This window comes from Castor canadensis, chromosome 7 (genome assembly GCF_047511655.1).
Source record: "Castor canadensis chromosome 7, mCasCan1.hap1v2, whole genome shotgun sequence".
Taxonomy (NCBI): Eukaryota; Metazoa; Chordata; class Mammalia; order Rodentia; family Castoridae; genus Castor; species Castor canadensis.
Window position 1 is genome coordinate 111,734,635 of NC_133392.1, and position 17,731 is coordinate 111,752,365.

The window sequence follows — 17,731 nt, forward strand, 5'->3', positions numbered from 1 at the left end:
CTCCCCAAAGGAAGGAGTAAAGTTCTAAAGTCGGAGTAGACTATGAAAAGAGTAGTTTTGGTCAGCTATCCTGCAAATTAAAGTGCTTTCAGTTTGGAAATATTTACTTAAAGGAATGTGAGGAGTGATACCCAAGACCCAGTTTTGACAGTATATATGTGTGTTTAAAATATTATAATCATAAGTCACTTAAATAGAGTATCTCACTTGATGATTATGGCCCCATAAAGTAATTTGGCAGGTTATTCTTCTTCTTGTCTTATAAGTGTATAAACTGACCCTGGGTTGCTTATTTTCAGATAAATAGCAAGAACCATAAATCTTTAAAGTTATAGCTTATTGCTCTTTCAAATAAACCTTGTTTTTTTTCTTTAGAATTTAGGAAAACAGTTCTTATGTTTTAGGTGGAATCCTTAACTCTGTTTTATATTTTCTAAAATGGCATTAAAACCTCATTTTATGAAAGTTTTTTGTGGGAGATTGTTAATCTTTTATGACCTCAAACTGCACATTTCACACCAATTGAGTAATTTTGCCCTAGTTGATTTGTGCTGAAAATACTTTGGACTTTGTTAAAGTGCCAATTGTTTGATCACTTTCTTTTCACTCATCAAAATTGCAGTGTTAGAAAAACACTCAAGAGAGCATAAATAACTGCAGTGCTTGTGGTTGTTAGTGATGGGGAAAAACATAAAGAAAATATGGTTTTCCTATATCATAAGAGTACAAATTAAAGTAAGTTTCATAAAGTAGGTATTTACCAATAAATATTGGTTAATAAATGCGTCTTTTGATAAATGAATGAATAAATTGACTTCTGTGAGTTGTTATTAGGAAGAAAGGATGTAAGTATGAAAACATACTGATTGTAGGATGAGAGAGTGTGCATAGACTGTGTTATAAGAGGTGACCCTGAAATGAGAAATGTGTATATTTGATATAAGTCAAATTCATACTGATTCAGAGTAAACTCTTAGAATAGAAATTTTCTATTAACTTACTAAAGTCAAGTGGATTGACTAAGTTTGATACTCTTGGAGTTTTTAATACCTCTCACAATTTTTATTATGCTATTCCAGGTTTACTTTTTTGTCTTTACTTATTAAGTATCATTTGAGGAATATAAACACTAATGCCACACCATTTCAGAGAAACGAGCCGCTGTTTACCAGGATATTTGTGGAAGAAGTAAGATTATATACATCTTGAAGTATAAATAGGACCTAGCCAATCAGGAAGGACTGGCATTGTAGAAAAGTGGTTTGACAAAGCAGTAGCAATAAAAACAGCATGGTACTGGCACAAAAACAGAAATGAAGACCAGTGGAACAGAATAGAGGATCCAGATATGAAGCCACACAACTATAACCAAGTTGTCTTTGACAAAGGAGCTAAAAATATACGATGGAGAAATAGCAGCCTCTTCAACAAAAACTGCTGGGAAAACTGGTTAGCAGTCTGCAAAAAACTGAAACTAGATCCATGTATATCACCCTTTACCAATATTAACTCAAAATGGATCAAGGATCTTAATATCAGACCCCAGACTCTAAAGTTGATACAGGAAAGAGTAGGAAATACTCTGGAATTAGTAGGTATAGGTAAGAACTTTCTCAATGGAACCCCAGCAGCACAGCAACTAAGAGATAGCATAGATAAATGGGACCTCATAAAACTAAAAAGCTTCTGTTCATCAAAAGAAATGGTCTCTAAACTGAAGAGAACACCCACAGAGTGGGAGAAAACATTTGCCAACTATACATCAGACAAAGGACTGATAACCAGAATATACAGGGAACTTCAAAAACTAAATTCTCCCAAAATTAATGAACCAATAAAGAAATGGGCAAGTGAACTAAACAGAACTTTCTCAAAAGAAGAAATTCAAATGGCCAAAAAACACATGTAAAAATGCTCACCATCTCTAGCAATAAAGGAAATGCAAATTAAAACCACGCTAAGATTCCACCTCACCCCTGTTAGAATAGCCATCATCAGCAATACCACCAACAAAAGGTGTTGGCGAGGATGCGAGGGAAAAAGGAACCCTCTTACACTGTTGGTGGGAATGTAAACTAGTACAACCACTCTGGAAAAAAATTTGGAGGCTACTTAAAACACTAAACATTGATCTACCATTTGATCCAGCAATACCACTCCAGGGGATATACCCAAAAGACTGTGACACAGGTTACTCCAGAGGCACCTGCACACCCATGTTTATTGTGGCACTATTCACAATAGCCAAGTTATGGAAACAGCCAAGATGCCCCACCACTGACGAATGGATTAAGAAAATGTGGTATCTATACACAATGGAATTTTATGCAGCCATGAAGAAGAATGAAATGTTATCATTCGCTGGTAAATGAATGGAATTGGAGAACATCATTCTGAGTGAGGGTTACCTGGCCCAAAAGACCAAAAATCGTATGTTCTCCCTCATATGTGGACATTAGATCAAGGGCAAACACAACAATGGGATTGGACTTTGAGCACATGATAAAAGTGAGAGCACACAAGGGAGGGGTGAGGATAGGCAAGACACCTAAAAAACTAGCTAGCATTTGTTGCCCTTAATGCAGAGAAACTAAAGCAGATACCTTAAAAACAACTGAGGCCAATAGGAGAAGGGGACCAGGAAGTAGAGAAAAGGTTAGATCAAAAAGAATTAACCTAGAAGGTAACACACATGCATAGGAAATCAATGTGAGTCAATGCCCTGTATAGCTATCCTTATCTCAACCAGCAAAAACCCTTGTTCCTTCCTATTATTGCTTATACTCTCTCTACAACAAAATTAGAAATAAGGGCAAAATAGTTTCTGCTGGGTATTGAGGGGGTAGGGGGGAGAGGGAGGGGGCGGAGTGGGTGGTAAGGGAGGGGGTGGGGGCAGGGGGGAGAAATGACCCAAGCCTTGTATGCACATATGAACAATAAAATTTAAAAAAAAAAAAAAAAACGTGGTTTGAATCCGGAAAGCCCAGAGGGGATGTTTAAAAGTAGATCATTTTGATTAGAGCAGAAGGTTTGTGTTGGGAAAATATTGGGATTAGATTATAGAGACTTCAAAGGGATTTGGATTTTCTTTTGTGATCCTATGTTCCTTTAATTGGAGTATGCATTTTTGTGAGGGTATAGCTGTATGCCATACTGCAAGTACATAGGATAAGCATGACTTATCTTTTAGGAGCATCACTTTTTAGAAGATTTTTTTTCTGCATTCATTTATTCATATGTGCAATACATTGTTTGGGCCATTTGTCTCTCCTGTCCCCCTCCCAGTCCCTCCCTCTACCCCTCACCCTAGAAGATTTTGAGGAAAATAACTTATTATATGAAAATAGATTGATGGAGTGTAAAACACAATTCATATGAAATTTTAAGATAAGATCCTAAGTTTTAAGGTAAGATCCTGAAAGAAATTTCAGCTTATCCATTAACTCTACAACCTATAAGGATAGATATTTATTATCTTTAGTTGTACTTCTTCAGTAGACAAACTTGAAAGAAATACGCCAAAGTAGTCATTATAAATTTTTTTTTTTACAAAGACTAAGGGGGAGAGAAACAAAATTAGGAGCTAAGGGTATTTAGATAATCCAGGACTTGAGGTTAAAGGCAGCCTTGAGAAAAGATACATAGATTGAGGCATTTAGAAAGAAAATTGTGTATTTTTTTCTTTTGGTGATACTGGGGTTTGAACTGAGGCCCTCAGACTTGCCAGAAAGAAAATCGTGTTTGACTTGGTGGTTTATGATTCATGAGAGTTTGTTTACAAGGTTAAGTGAAAAGCCAGGAATGTTTTCCAGGTTCCATGCGACTGTGACTGGGCGTATGGTAGTGTTAATGGATATAAAGAAGTTAAGAGGATAAAATGCACAGAAATGGAGGGAGAAAGGATTAAAAAGGACAACAGAAATGGTCTGGGCTGATGAATTTGGTGTTTCATATGCTGAATTTGAGGCTATTATAGGATGTCAAAGAGAGGGAGAAATGATAGGTAGGCAAAGCAAAGTGGGGATCTGGAAAGAGACATGCTTATGAGTGTGCAAATTTTGGCAACTTATTCATGGAAAATAAGAGTCCATGAGGGTAGACAGAAAGTCTGAGGGTCAGAGAAAGAAAGATGAATAAAGGTTGTATTCGTCCATCAATACTAAATATGAGGAAGGAGTAGGATTAAAGATGGATAATCCATGGATAGTATAGTGGTATTGTGGAAGTAAAATAAAGGTTTGAAAAAGGACATAGATTTTAATCAGTACTATAAAGATTAAAGGGAAAGTAGACTGAGAAAACCTATAGATTAGATAACTGAGTTACTGGTGAAATTCAAACTGCAGAGTAGTGAGGACATTCTTTTGTGAAACATAAAGAAATTCCTTTTTTTTCCTGTACTAGGATTATCTCTCAATCTGAGCTTTATTGAAGAAAGGGCTGATTTAGTTCTCCTAAAAGGAGCAAAATAAATCAAACTATATGAGAATTTGAGAAAAAAATTTAAAAGTAAACAAAGGGAAGAAGCATCAAAAGTTTCCAGGTTTTTTTTTTCTTAAAACCATTTTGGCATTTGGCTTTAAAAAGTTCAATGTAAATTTTGACAAGCTGGGCAAGTGTAGGAGGCATTCATTCTTATTTTATTCTGAAAAATTCCACTTAACTATTTATTATTGTTTTCCCAGTATTGTTAAAATACATAAAGTGTACACAGTACAGCTAGGTTAACACATATGCTAATGTACTGTGATACCTGACATGTTAATATTATGTGGAAAGGAAAGATTTATTAGTCCAGACCGCAGAGCTGTCACTCTTGGGTGCAGAGTGAAGCAGTTTGGCTGAATTGGGTAGTGGGCTTTATAGGAGGGGTCAAGCTATGGGGGAGGGCAGATAGTTTGTCTCTGATTATCTGTGATCACCAGATGGAACAGGTCGACATGCCTGGCTAGTTGAGTAACTGGAAGTTCCTGTGGTGTTTTGCAAGCCGAGAAACAATCAGGCAGGGAGAAATAAGCAGGGGAGAAACAAGTGGTCATAAATCAGGGGGTCTGGTTTCGGTGCTAGCCTTGGGACTTTCCGCCTGCCCCAAGAATGCCAGGGAGCTAACAAATATGACTTAGTAATCATGGTCTACTGCATTTGTAAAAGACATTGAGCAAACTTAATGCAATATTTCATCCTTCTTCATTTTGGTGTTATTAAGAAAGCATATCAAGCAATAAAAAAGAAAAAAATCAAACATTTACTCCACATTATTTTGTAACAAAAATGATCAGTTTGCATTGTTTTCATTTTGTTTTGTTTTTTCATCTGTTTTATTCAAGATTAAGAGCTCAGAATTTGGCATTGGTAAAGCATCAGTTTTAAAATTCATATTACAGGTTTTTGCATGTATTCTAAACTGATTGAATTTTACTTTTGAAGTTTGAAATATTATAGAATTTAGGAATTTAAAAAATACCAGTCTTTCATATGTATTCAAATTTAGAATTCTAATAAGAAATAGTTTATTTTGAAAACATCAGAAAAGTTGTAAAATTAGCTCATATGACTTTAATAAAAATTTTTTTAAGTTATTTTAAAAATTACCCATTAATTATGATTTAGACTGTGACCATCTAAAACTGACTGCTACATCACAAAATATATGAATAAATGATACTATAAGAACTTTATTTGAGAAATGTAAATGGTATTCTTGGAGGTGGTGTGATGGTGTCTAACCTTAAATTGATAGTTACTTCACAATTAATAAAAATTTTATTTCTCAAGCCTTTCATTAAGGACTTTATGTCAGATTTCAAAGCATAGTAATTTTGGATCAGTTTAATGTTTAATGAATTTATTAGCTTTTTAATTTGCCTGACTTCATCCCAAGCTTTCTAAATCTATTGGATGGATCAACATTTTGGTTGATTTGATAAAGTATAACCTTCCATTTTGAGGCTTCCAACATATTCCTCTTCTCCTCTCTGGCTTAGATTTTGCTCTTGGTTTGTTATATTTGCCATTTAAGTGGTTTTCTTCACATATGTCATGCCACCACCAGCCTCCTAAAGAAGACAGATATGCAGTTTATGTTACATTTGTTCATAAATATGTCTTCATTTCTTATAAACATTATAATGTTGTAGGTACATATATATCAAATTTTATCTGTATAACTCTCATGTGTATCACCAAAGTTAGAATATTTGAGGAGGATTAGAGGAAAATTCCTAGTAAAAAAAAAATAATAGTGAAGACATTTTTCTCTTAAGGAGAAAATGCTTACTTGGGAATAGAACTTTAGAGTTGACATTATAGATAATAGCCAAAACTATGGAAAGATAATTTGAATATAAGAAAATAAAGTATTGGCTTTAGAAAAAGAATACCTGAATAGCTTTGTGGACAGTTGTGATGTCTTTTTGTTTTATGATCCCATGTAGAAAACATCAAATCTTTGTATTCTGGGAGTGCCTTGGGAACATTGCCAGCAATCTCAACTACATGTAGCGTATAGTCGGTTTCTTGATTTCCCAAGTGAAAAGAATATTCAATATGATGCTTGTTGTCTTTCCAGTCTTCTAGCTCAATACGTAAAATGTAATTGGATTGTTTCACTATGGAATGTATCTTCTCTAGGCCCAACCAAAATTCTCCTGAAAAAAAAAGTTTTAAAAATCTATGTATTGTTCTTTACAGATTGGCACTGACTACTTTTTGATATTTTTGACTGGTATAAGTTAATGTGTTGTTTTAGTCTTGAAGTTTTGGTTATTTTAGAGGCTTTTAAAGTATTTATTTTTAAACAATTTCATTGAAAATAGTTTTTGTACAAAAACATTTAAAAGCTAATAGGCCTGCTTAAAGTCTGATTATTCTTTCTAGAATGTGTGTTTCACATATGACACATTAGACTATTATCGATATTTTTAGGTTTGGTGATTGGTAGAATATCTCACTTGTAAATCCTTATGTATATACCAGCTGTATTGTCAGCTATTTACTAATACCTATATTCAATCAAGAGACTGTTTTAGTATTCCCAGAGTTGGATGATAGTGATCTTCTGTCAAATATAAAGTTGGCCCCTGATGTTTGCTTGATAAATATGCTTTCTTCATAGAAAAGGAATGGTATAAATTTTAAAAACTCTAGATTTGACTATTTGGTTCTTAATAATTTTTCTCTGTAATTTTGAAGATTATTTTTATTTGGAAGTAAAAAGATAACAGATTTACAAATAAATTATTCTTCATCACAATCCTTACTAAAGTATTTAATGACAAAAAAGTCAACATTTCCTTACTGCTGTTGAGTTAGTAGGAACTTCATTTAAAGATTATAAGTACAAGTACTTACTTTCTCATTAGAAATAAATGAGCATTCTGGACTGTCTTTTATTTGGAGGTTACACTCACTCTTAGAAGAGTTGAAGCTATCAAACATCACTGAATATACCTTGAACTTAGAGACTAAATTGGTACTGTGAATACAGAATTTTTAAAATATACAAATAGAGTACTATTTCAACACTCAGTAGAGTGTTACAAAATCTGTTATAATGATGGATGCTTTCTAGTTTATTATTTATTTATTTTGTAGGACTGAGGTTTGAACACAGGGCTTTGTGCTTGCAAAGCAGGTGCTATACCATTTGAGCCACACTTCCTGTCCATTTTGCTCTGGTTATTCTGGAAATGGGGTCTGGTGTACTATTTGGCTAAGTTGGCCTCAAACTGAGATCCTTTCAACCTCAGCCTCCTGAGTAGCAAGGATTAGAGGCATGAACCACAGGCACCTGACTTGTTTTATACTTTATAAGCAAGTACTTGTACATCATTCAGCTTTTTGGAATGTAAGCCTTTATTAGTGTATTTTTCTTTCGCTTATTTTGTTACGTTTTGTGATTAAAGTAAAATAATTTGTTTTGTGTTACCTAAAGCATGTTAAACTACATTGTGTAGTATACATTTATAATATTCAGATAATTGGAACTGAAAAAATTATACTGTTTATCTGGCAATTTCCTTGAACTAACTTTTATTTTATTACTGTTATTAGTAGTAGTAGTAGTTTTTTTTTGTTTTTTGTGGTGCTGGAGATCAGTCCCACAACCATGCTAGGCAAGTACTCTACCACTGACGTATATCCTTAGTGTCCTTCTAACTTTTTAATTAATTGGTTCTTAAAATGTTAATAAGAGAATACAGTAACTAGTGCTAGGGATACTTGTCTTTGCAGCTCATTTGTAGCACTTAACCATAGCATGTAGTACTAAAATTTTCTTTAATAATTATGATTATGATTATTATAAGACAGCAAATTAAATTATGGTTAGTATAAGAGACATATCATTGTGATAAGTATAATTCAAATAATAATGTGTAATTAATAACAATGTAGTTTGTTGCTAATATGTTTTATGAAGGCTGGGAACTGTTTCTTGTTCATCTACGTTTCCAATGCCCAGTCCATAATAAGATCTTAATAAATATTTTTAAATAAACAAGTAAATGAATGATTGAATGAAATTACCTTACCATCAAGTCTTCCAAAACCATATTTGTAGTTTTCCCATGTTTCATTGAAGTTTTCTGATCCATCTATTCGGTGTTGAATTAATGTCCATGGACTACCTTGATATAATGAATGAAATTGTGTATTTTTAGTAGATTAATGTTGATAAATGTAAGATTATACCTTTTTAAGTTTGATAGTAATTGATGGCTTAATAAGGTAATTTATTAATGTGATAACATGTGGTAAGTATATGGCAATACACTTTTATTACTTATTTAGTCCCAAACATTTAAGTGAAGTACAACTAATGAATTTTTTCCTGGCAAATTTATTAACAATATTCACTTCAGACTATTTTACAGAAGAAATGAAGAATATTGAACAAACAAGACAAATATTAGTGCAAAATTTATATTGAGTACTCACATGTATTTCATGTTGTAATGTGGATTGATAATAGGGTTAGTCTTGCTAATAGATAATGAGTAACTTGAACTAACTACTGTATGTTTTCTCCTTGAGCAGCTGTTACCTGAATTAATCTCACAGTAGACATTAAAAACTTGAGAGTTGCTAGGTCTAATGGTATACACACCACTTGTATGTTCACCTCTGTTATAAATGGTGGAACAATCAGCAGGAATGCCTAGAAGCAAAAAAATGTTTCATGTATGATTTAGTAATAGAAATATCTTTAGAGCTTGAAATTTTACCTGATATTCCATGGAACTGTGGTGAATATAGGTTTTTTCAGTAACATTTCTGCTAAAGCATTTTAATTAGATGGCATATTGTGCAAAGACCATAAAACTTTACCAAACTGATGTTTTTTAAGAAAAGCAACAAAATGATACTTTTAAACACATATTTTTGTTAGACATAGGAAAAATATCAACTGGCAAAAATACTCATGAAACATAGTAGAATGGTGCATAGCAAGTAGTCAACAGATATATGTAGAAATAGTGAACATATATGGAGAAAACTAGTAACAAACACCTTTTTCCTGTATGAATTACACAAGAAATAAATGGTTTGAGAACATATCACTATTTTGAAATTGACTCTGATCCCTTAAACTTTTCATTTTTATGAAAATTTTCGGCAAAGTGGAAAGAACTATTAAAGAGAGAGCACCATAATCTGTTCAACAGTTGATAACATTGTACCATATTTCCTTTTTATTTATTTAATTTTTTTGTGGTGCTGGGGTTTGAACTCAGGGCCTAACACTTGCTAGGCAGGTGCTCTACTACTGGAGCCACCTTGTCAGCCCTTTTTTTCCTCTGTGTTGGGTATTTTCAAGATAGGGTCTCACTTTTTGCCTGAGCTGGTCTTGAACCATGATTCTCCTGATCTCTGCCTCCTGAGTAGCCAGGATTACAGATGTGAGCCACTAGTGCCTCTCCTACCATATTTGCTTTTATACACAAAATACAAACATGTATTTTTGCTGTGTTACTTGAAAATAATTTTCAACCATCATGACTTTTAACCTGTTAAATATTTCACATCTTGTAAACTTGAGATTATTCTTTTTCATGATTGTAATACCCTTTTACTTGTAAGAAAATTAACAGTTCCATGTTTTATATAAAGTCCATAATATTTTATTGATTGGCTTAAGAATGTCTCTTATATAGTTCTTATCCAATTTAATTTGACATATTGGCTTTAGTGAATATGTCTTTTTACTTTCTTGTAGTCTAATAGGGAATTTGATAATAATGGCTTCAAAAAGGAAACCCACCAAGTTATCTTACCATCTTGTTCTACATTTCTTGTATCATTCAGCTGTAGAGGGGGAGTAGTTCTTGGTGCTCTTGGTTTGGACAATAGAGAATTTTCTGTGGGTTCTTGAATACCAGTCCTTCTGAGCTGAGGAAAGAATATTTTTAAGAAAAGGTACTGAATCTGTAATTAGGGAAATCTGTGAGTAAGAACATGTATCTTCTTCTTCAGTTTGTCATGTTACTGCATTTGATGTTAACAGGAATAGACAGTGCTATCTAGGTTGTACAGATTATCTATTCTTGAAATACTTAATCAGGCATAGTATTTAATGTTGAAAAATAAATTGGTCAAAAAACCTCAGCAAGGCCCAAAACTTTTAAGATATTTTAATATATTCTCTTTCTAATAATATGAATAATAATCATAGCAAGTCTTTTTAACTTCTTTGTGATAAATATAATTACCGTTATCAATTTGACAAATTATTCATTGAATGCCTATGATGTGCCCTATATTCTGTCCTATATTCTGGAACCACCTTAATAAAAATAATGGGGAAAATTCCTGTACTTACAGTGCTTACATTTTCACTCAGGATGTGCAAGTAAATAAATAAAATATATGTTAGGCTAAATAAAGGTAAGTGTTCAAAAGAAAAAGTAAGGAAGTAGAAGCTTTGGGAGATGGGAGTAGGGAGTTGTAATTTTTAATTAAGTGGCTTGGGAAGCTTTCCTTGAAAATTTTGTATTTGATAAAACACTTCAAGGAAATTGAACAGTGGGCCATGAAGAGTGTTCCAGATAAAGGGAATAGGAGGGCAAAGACCCTGAAGGGGCAGTATTTTTGATGTATTTAAGCAACAGTGATAAGGCCAGTGGGAATAGATTTAGTTGAGATGAAGTCAGTGAGATAAAGAAGGACCAGGTCATCTTAGGTCTGAAGAACTATTATGAATGAGGTAGGCAGCCATTCTGGGGGTTTTGAGCAAAATAGATACGATCTGATTTAAAATTTAATAGGATCACTTTGGCAGCTACAAATTCTTTTCTTTTTTTCCTCATAATTCTATAAAATAGATTCTTTGTTATCCTTAAAGCACCTGTGAGGAAACTGAGAAACAGGGGTCATTTCTTCAAAGTCACACAGAGACTTTTAAAGCTATGATTGAAATTCAAGTAGTTTATTAGCTACAGAGCCTGCAGTCTCAACAGTTGTGTTGTTGTGATCATTACTCTCACACTGTTTTTTAGAAACTGATGTAAAAGATTGTACATAGCATTAAATACTGACTTACCTGGTTTTCTATTTCTTTTATTTGACTGTGCTGTTGATTTAATTGTTTATATTGTTCTTCCACAGTCTCCAGAAGGTCTTTGATGCTGTTATCTTGCTGTTCTACAAAAGTCTGGACATAGATTGTAGCTTGGTTATACTTTCTCCTCTGTTGACATTTTTAAAAATGTATTTGTAACTATCACAATCTAGCTTTCTGAACTAGCAGATTAGAAAAATAAGCATCGGCTATTTTCCCTTATATGTTTTTTTCAAATAATACATACTTTTGTTCTTACAATACAAAAGTGTCATTTCTAAAATTTTACTTTCTGCACTTCAATTTAAAGAAAAACTCACAATCTATTAATGGGAATAAATCTATACCATTCACTATAGTACATTGATACATTTTTGAACATAGAAGAATAGTTTTAAATTTAAATTCCTGTAACTTTTTACTTATCTACAATAATTAGCAATAGCATAATAATTTAAAATTACAAAGTTTATTACTTAACTGATTTGTAATTTTCATATGAAATGTGAAGTTTCCCTATAATAATAGGGAAACAAAAACCAACTTGAAACTACAACAGGAAATTTTATTTTGTAGGAGTTATTTTTCTTGAAAAATGAAGATTTCAATTTAACAAAGTATTTCAAATAGTATGTCTTATAAATATTCCTTTAAAAATCCATATTGAAAACATAATCATGAGCCCTCAGATTTCTACTCACTTTAAGTGAAGTTACTTCTGGATGTTCCTGAATTTCAGGTTGATTTTGAATTAAATTAGTTAGTTGCTCCTCCAAATATCTCACTTTTTGTTGAAGTAGAATTTTTTCTTCTAGGAGGCTTTCAAGTTTTGAGTTGAGTTCAAGTGACATATTCTTTACCTCTTCATTTTTGACTTGTAATTTAGATGTAGTTCTTCTCAGTTCTTTTTCTTCTTCTTTGATTTCACTGGTTTTCAGTGATAAATCATAAAAAGACTGATCAAATATGTTGAGTTTTTGAAATATGTCATTAATTTGGCCCTTAGTTTTATGGACAAAGTCTTTAAGACCATGTCCCAACTGAAGGAGGCCATTGGCCAAAATTTTTACATCCTCTAACATAGCAAATCTTGATTTTGTCTCTGAAGATAGAGAATCAAATGGTGAATTGTCTTGATCAGTTGTAGAAGAAATAACTAGAGGAACAATAAAAAGAAAGAGCTTAATTGTGTACATTTTCATCCTAATTTTTCACCTTTAATTTGAAACTATTTTTTCTCCAATAAGGAGATCGAGATAGACACCAGTATTTGCCACATAAAAGGTAAGGCTCTCAGGTGAATATAGTTAATCATTAAACTGTGTTAACTTGCTCGAATGTAACCTTTCTCCACATTGAGTTAGATCAATCCTAAATGAAATCAAGGAAATGAGCAACTAACTTAATAGGTAATTTAAAATTATTATGTGGTTAACTTTGCTATATTGTAAACTGTACTTGCAGTGTTAAGGGGGTCTCCCTTTTTTTAAAAAGCTCATTTTAACATTTTAGAATTTTTAAAGATTTGCAAATCAAAACTCTTTTGATGGGTAAATTCATAATTTAAGTTGAGGAAAAATTAATGAGTTAAGTATCCATTTCCCAAATTGTAATTAGTTCATTTTGGTAACAGTCACCCATCCCCCCCAAAATGCTTTCTTTTTGAAGCCTTTCTCCATTCCTTCAGGTGGTGGTATGGCTGTCAGTGCTGTAGCATATATTGCTGTGGTAATCTGTATAAGTTAACATATATTCCTTATTATTTGTCCTTACAATTATTTGTTATTTTGTCTTTTTTGTTTCACGTATGTGTTAACTTTCTTTATATAGTGTCACAAAATTCCAAACATAAATGTCAATAGACGCATTTCTCCTCATTTTCCTGTTGTGTTCTGTGTCTCCGTGTTCTAGGCTCTTTTCCATGAGTCCACGGAAGTACCAGTAGATATGCTGTCTTGTAAAGTCAAGCTAGAATTAAATCTTAATTCTTCAAATGTCGGAAGTGATTTGCCCATCATAAGTTTTTCTGAAGTTTGTGAGCTTAGTTAACAATTTTGTTAATATAAATTTAATAAAAACAAGAGATTAATAACATTTGAAAATAAATGTTCCATTGTCCTTCTAAGTTAGTGTTAAAGGAAGGAAAAATTTTAGATGCTTAAACTATAAGTGAGTATCTGTATTTTGTATGCATGTTAAGTACTTTTTATGAAAATAAATTTATATGGTAAAATTGCTAAGAGTACGGATTCTGGGATCAGACTCTGGTCTGAACTGGAATTCTGGCTCTGTTATTCTTCAGTTCTATAACCCTTGGTTAAATTAGTTAATTTCTCTTTTTTCTCATCTGTTGTCTGAAGTTAATACCTACTTTATAGGGTTGTATAAAGATAAATAGTATTTTGAAAGCACTTAGAACATGTTTATCCACTGTATAGAAAGCACTATACACTATTATGTACCACCTATTTTATATAATTAGAAGTAATCAATGTGGTTACACTTATACTATAGTAATTTATTGATTAAAATGATCTAATCTTATATTAAGATCATGTATATTGGGAAATTTTGCTAAACCTAGGTTTTCTGAGTTTTGGTCTTCTGAACCTTGGTGAGAATTGGGTTTGGTTAGCTTCTGTATGTGTTTGCCTAAGTGTCCAATGCAGAGCCATATAAATGTTTATAGCAGAAAAATTTAAAAGTAAATAAAATGCACGAATATTTCCACTAATGAGGAAGAAAAAGAAAACATGATTTTCATTTTATCATTTGCACTGGTAGATAATAATGGAATTATAAAAGTGTACGTTGAACTACAATAGAAATTCAAATATTCTTTTTTAAAGGGAAAAGTTACAATTGTGATCATTGATCATGAAGGGCATGAAACTTTTCTTATGTTAAGCTGTCAGTTTTTGTGGCTTAAAATTATTGATTCTAATATTTCTTCTAGTTGAGGGACAATTCAAATGAACCAGCTTCTGTCCCCTGTTACACTGTAAGCTGTTGATTGGCCAGATCTGTGTCCCTTAGTATAGTACCTTACAACTTCATAGAAAGAATAAATACTTATGCATTGGTTAAGGGAATGATAGAGGCAAGTACAAAACTTGCATGTAGTAGATGTTAAACCCCCTTTTGATATAGCAGGTTCTTTTTAGAGAAGGGTATTAAAGGGTAGCCCTTTCTATTGAGTGGAAGTAACTGGGCACTAATACCAAAGAGAGACTGTATGAAAGTGCTTTCTTGTATGTTTGATACTGTACTAGAATATTAACATTTTTTGTACAATTTGTATAATTCCTCACATGTAACACAGACTAGAAGCAATGATCATGTATTGTTGGTTTATAGTACATTGTCTCTGAGTAGAAATAATGTGGATAATTTTTCTTTACCAACTTGCATTACATTATTGAATATGATTAAAGTGAGTCATTTATCTTATTACAAGGTGCTGAAGCATTTCAGCAGGGGAAAATATAAAGAGAATAGTAGTTGGTAAATGATTTTACATCTATCTTTTAATGTCTTCTGTCTGAGTACACTTATTAAAGAGTATTATTTTTGCTTAAACTTGTGCCTATTAAAATAGAACCCTGATCAAATATAACCAGTAATTTATTTTATTTTATTATTCATATGTGCATACAAGGCTTGGGTCATTTCTCCCCCCTGCCCCCACCCCCTCCCTTACCACCCACTCTGCCCCCTCCCTCTCCCCCCCACCCCCTCAATACCCAGCAGAAACTATTTTGCCCTTATTTCTAATTTTGTTGTAGAGAGAGTATAAGCAATAATAGGAAGGAACAAGGGTTTTTGCTAGTTGAGATAAGGGTAGCTATACAGGGAGTTGACTCACATTAATTTCCTGTGCATGTGTGTTACCTTCTAGGTTAATTCTTTTTGATCTAACCTTTTCTCTAGTTCCTGGTCCCCTTACCTGTTGGTCTCAGTTGCTTTTAAGGTATCTGCTTTAGTTTCTCTGCGTTGAGGGCAACAAATGCTAGCTAATTTTTTAGGTGTCTTACCTATCCTCACCCCTCCCTTGTGTGCTCTCGCTTTTATCATGTGCTCAAAGTCCAATCCCCTTGTTGTGTTTGCCCTTGATCTAATGTCCACATATGAGGGAGAACATATGATTTTGGTCTTTTGTGCCAGGCTAACCTCACTCAGAATGATGTTCTCCAATTCCATCCATTTACCAGCGAATGATAACATTTCGTTGTTCTTCATGGCTGCATAAAATTCCATTGTGTATAGATACCACATTTTCTTAATCCATTCGTCAGTGGTGGGGCATCTTGGCTGTTTCCATAACTTGGCTATTGTGAATAGTGCCACAATAAACATGGGTGTGCAGGTGCCTCTGGAGTAACCTGTGTCACAGTCTTTTGGGTATATGCCCTGGAGTGGTATTGCTGGATCAAATGGTAGATCAATGTTTAGCTTTTTAAGTAGCCTCCAAATTTTTTTCCAGAGTGGTTGTACTAGTTTACATTCCCACCAACAGTGTAAGAGGGTTCCTTTTTCCCCCGCATCCTCGCCAACACCTGTTGTTGGTGGTGTTGCTAATGATGGCTATTCTAACAGGGGTGAGGTGGAATCTTAATGTGTTTTTAATTTGCATTTCCTTTATTGCTAGAGATGGTGAGCATTTTTACATGTGTTTTTTGGCCATTTGAATTTCTTCTTTTGAGAAAGTTCTGTTTAGTTCACTTGCCCATTTCTTTATTGGTTCATTAGTTTTGGGAGAATTTAGTTTTTTAAGTTCCCTGTATATTCTGGTTATCAGTCCTTTGTCTGATGTGTAGCTGGCAAATATTTTCTCCCACTCTGTGGGTGTTCTTTTCAGTTTAGAGACCATTTCTTTTGATGAACAGAAGCTTTTTAGTTTTATGAGGTCCCATTTATCTATGCTATCTCTTAGTTGCTGTGCTGTTGGGGTTTCGTTGAGAAAGTTCTTACCTATACCTACTAACTCCAGAGTATTTCCTATTCTTTCGTGTATCAACTTAGAGTTTGTGGTCTGATATTAAGATCTTTGATCCATTTTGAGTTAATATTGGTAAAGGGTGATATACATGGATCTAGTTTCAGTTTTTTGCAGACTGCTAACTAGTTTTCCCAGCAGTTTTTGTTGAAGAGACTGCTATTTCTCCATCGTATATTTTTAGCTCCTTTGTCAAAGACAAGTTGGTTATAGTTTTGTGGCTTCATATCTGGGACCTCTATTCTGTTCCACTGGTCTTCATGTCTGTTTTTGTGCCAGTCCCATGCTGTTTTTATTGTTATTGCTTTGTAATATAGTATAAGCAGTAATTTATAAAAACCAAAAATGTAATGTCAAGGAAGACAAACTACTGCTAAGCAAATTTTGGCCCTAAGGTAAGGATTCTTTGTAAGAATCAATATAAAGTGTCTTAGCTATAGAGAATTTTAGAACACTTAGCAATTAAATTGGTTAAATGACAAGCCAAGTGAAGTTATTTGTTTTTCTCAAGGTTATATAATCTTACAGATAAAACATAAGGTATTTTGTAGTAGTATTTTCTTTTATTTTTCCTTTTAGCTATGATTGTTTTTGAATTACAGGAGTACCCCCTTATCTGTGGTTTTGTTTTGTGAGGTTTCAGTTACCCACAACTGTAGTCCAAAACTATTACATGGAAAATTCCAGAAGTCAACAACTCAAACATTTTAGTTATGCTCTGTTCTGAGTAACATGATGAATTCTTGTGCTTGCTCACACCATCCCTCCACGATGTGAATGGTCCCTTTGTCCACGGTATCCATGCTATGAAGCTTTATATGCTACCTGCTCATTAGTCACTGTAGCTGCACAGTTATCAGATTGACTGTGGCATTACCACAGTGTGTCTGTTCAAGTATCCCTTATTTTACTTAATAATGCCACAAAGTGCAAATGTAATGATACTCGCAATTCACATATGCCAAAGTGAATCCATAAAATGCTTTCTTTAGAATAATGACAGAATAATACATTGGTTCCCCTTTTCTGTCTTTATCTTGAACAACAGTGCCTCATAGAAATGTAATGTGAGGTACATATTGCAGCTGCTCCCTGAATTTGAGGGGTTCTGTTGAGTACATCATAATTTTAAAATACCCTGAGTCAAAAATGCATTTAATACACCTAACTCACTGAAC

The 17,731-nt window shown here is 33.3% G+C and overlaps 2 protein-coding genes across 15 annotated transcripts in view; one reads left to right on the forward strand and one right to left on the reverse strand.

Moving 5' to 3' along the window:
- The window catches only part of Dock7 (dedicator of cytokinesis 7), a 207,473-nt gene that overhangs the window by 77,803 nt on the left and 111,939 nt on the right, over positions 1-17,731 (forward strand). The window lies entirely within an intron of this gene.
- Angptl3 (angiopoietin like 3) lies at positions 5,720-12,825 on the reverse strand. Of its 2 annotated transcripts, none has more exons than XM_074079924.1 (7): positions 12,259-12,825; positions 11,540-11,650; positions 10,275-10,389; positions 9,107-9,157; positions 8,532-8,627; positions 6,381-6,647; positions 5,720-6,056 (listed from the first exon to the last, which is right to left on the reverse strand). In XM_074079924.1, exons 1-7 carry the CDS (start codon positions 12,757-12,759, stop codon positions 5,872-5,874), a joined length of 1,326 nt encoding a protein of 441 aa, XP_073936025.1. In that variant the 5' UTR covers positions 12,760-12,825; the 3' UTR covers positions 5,720-5,871. The 2 variants fall into 2 exon arrangements, with proteins under 2 accessions (XP_073936025.1, XP_073936024.1); XM_074079923.1 differs by having other exon boundaries at positions 9,044-9,157; positions 12,259-12,823.

Excerpts from the sequence above, each read along its gene's own strand:
- Angptl3 (XM_074079923.1), bottom strand. The coding sequence starts at position 12,759 with ATGAAAATGTACACAATTAAGCTCTTTCTTTTTATTGTTCCTCTAGTT. Across the intron at positions 10,390-11,539 it reads TAAAAGAAATAGAAAACCAG|CTCAGAAGGACTGGTATTCA; the intron begins GTAAGTCAGTAT and ends TTCTTTCCTCAG. Across the intron at positions 9,158-10,274 it reads AAGAAATGTAGAACAAGATG|GCATTCCTGCTGATTGTTCC; the intron begins GTAAGATAACTT and ends TTTTGCTTCTAG.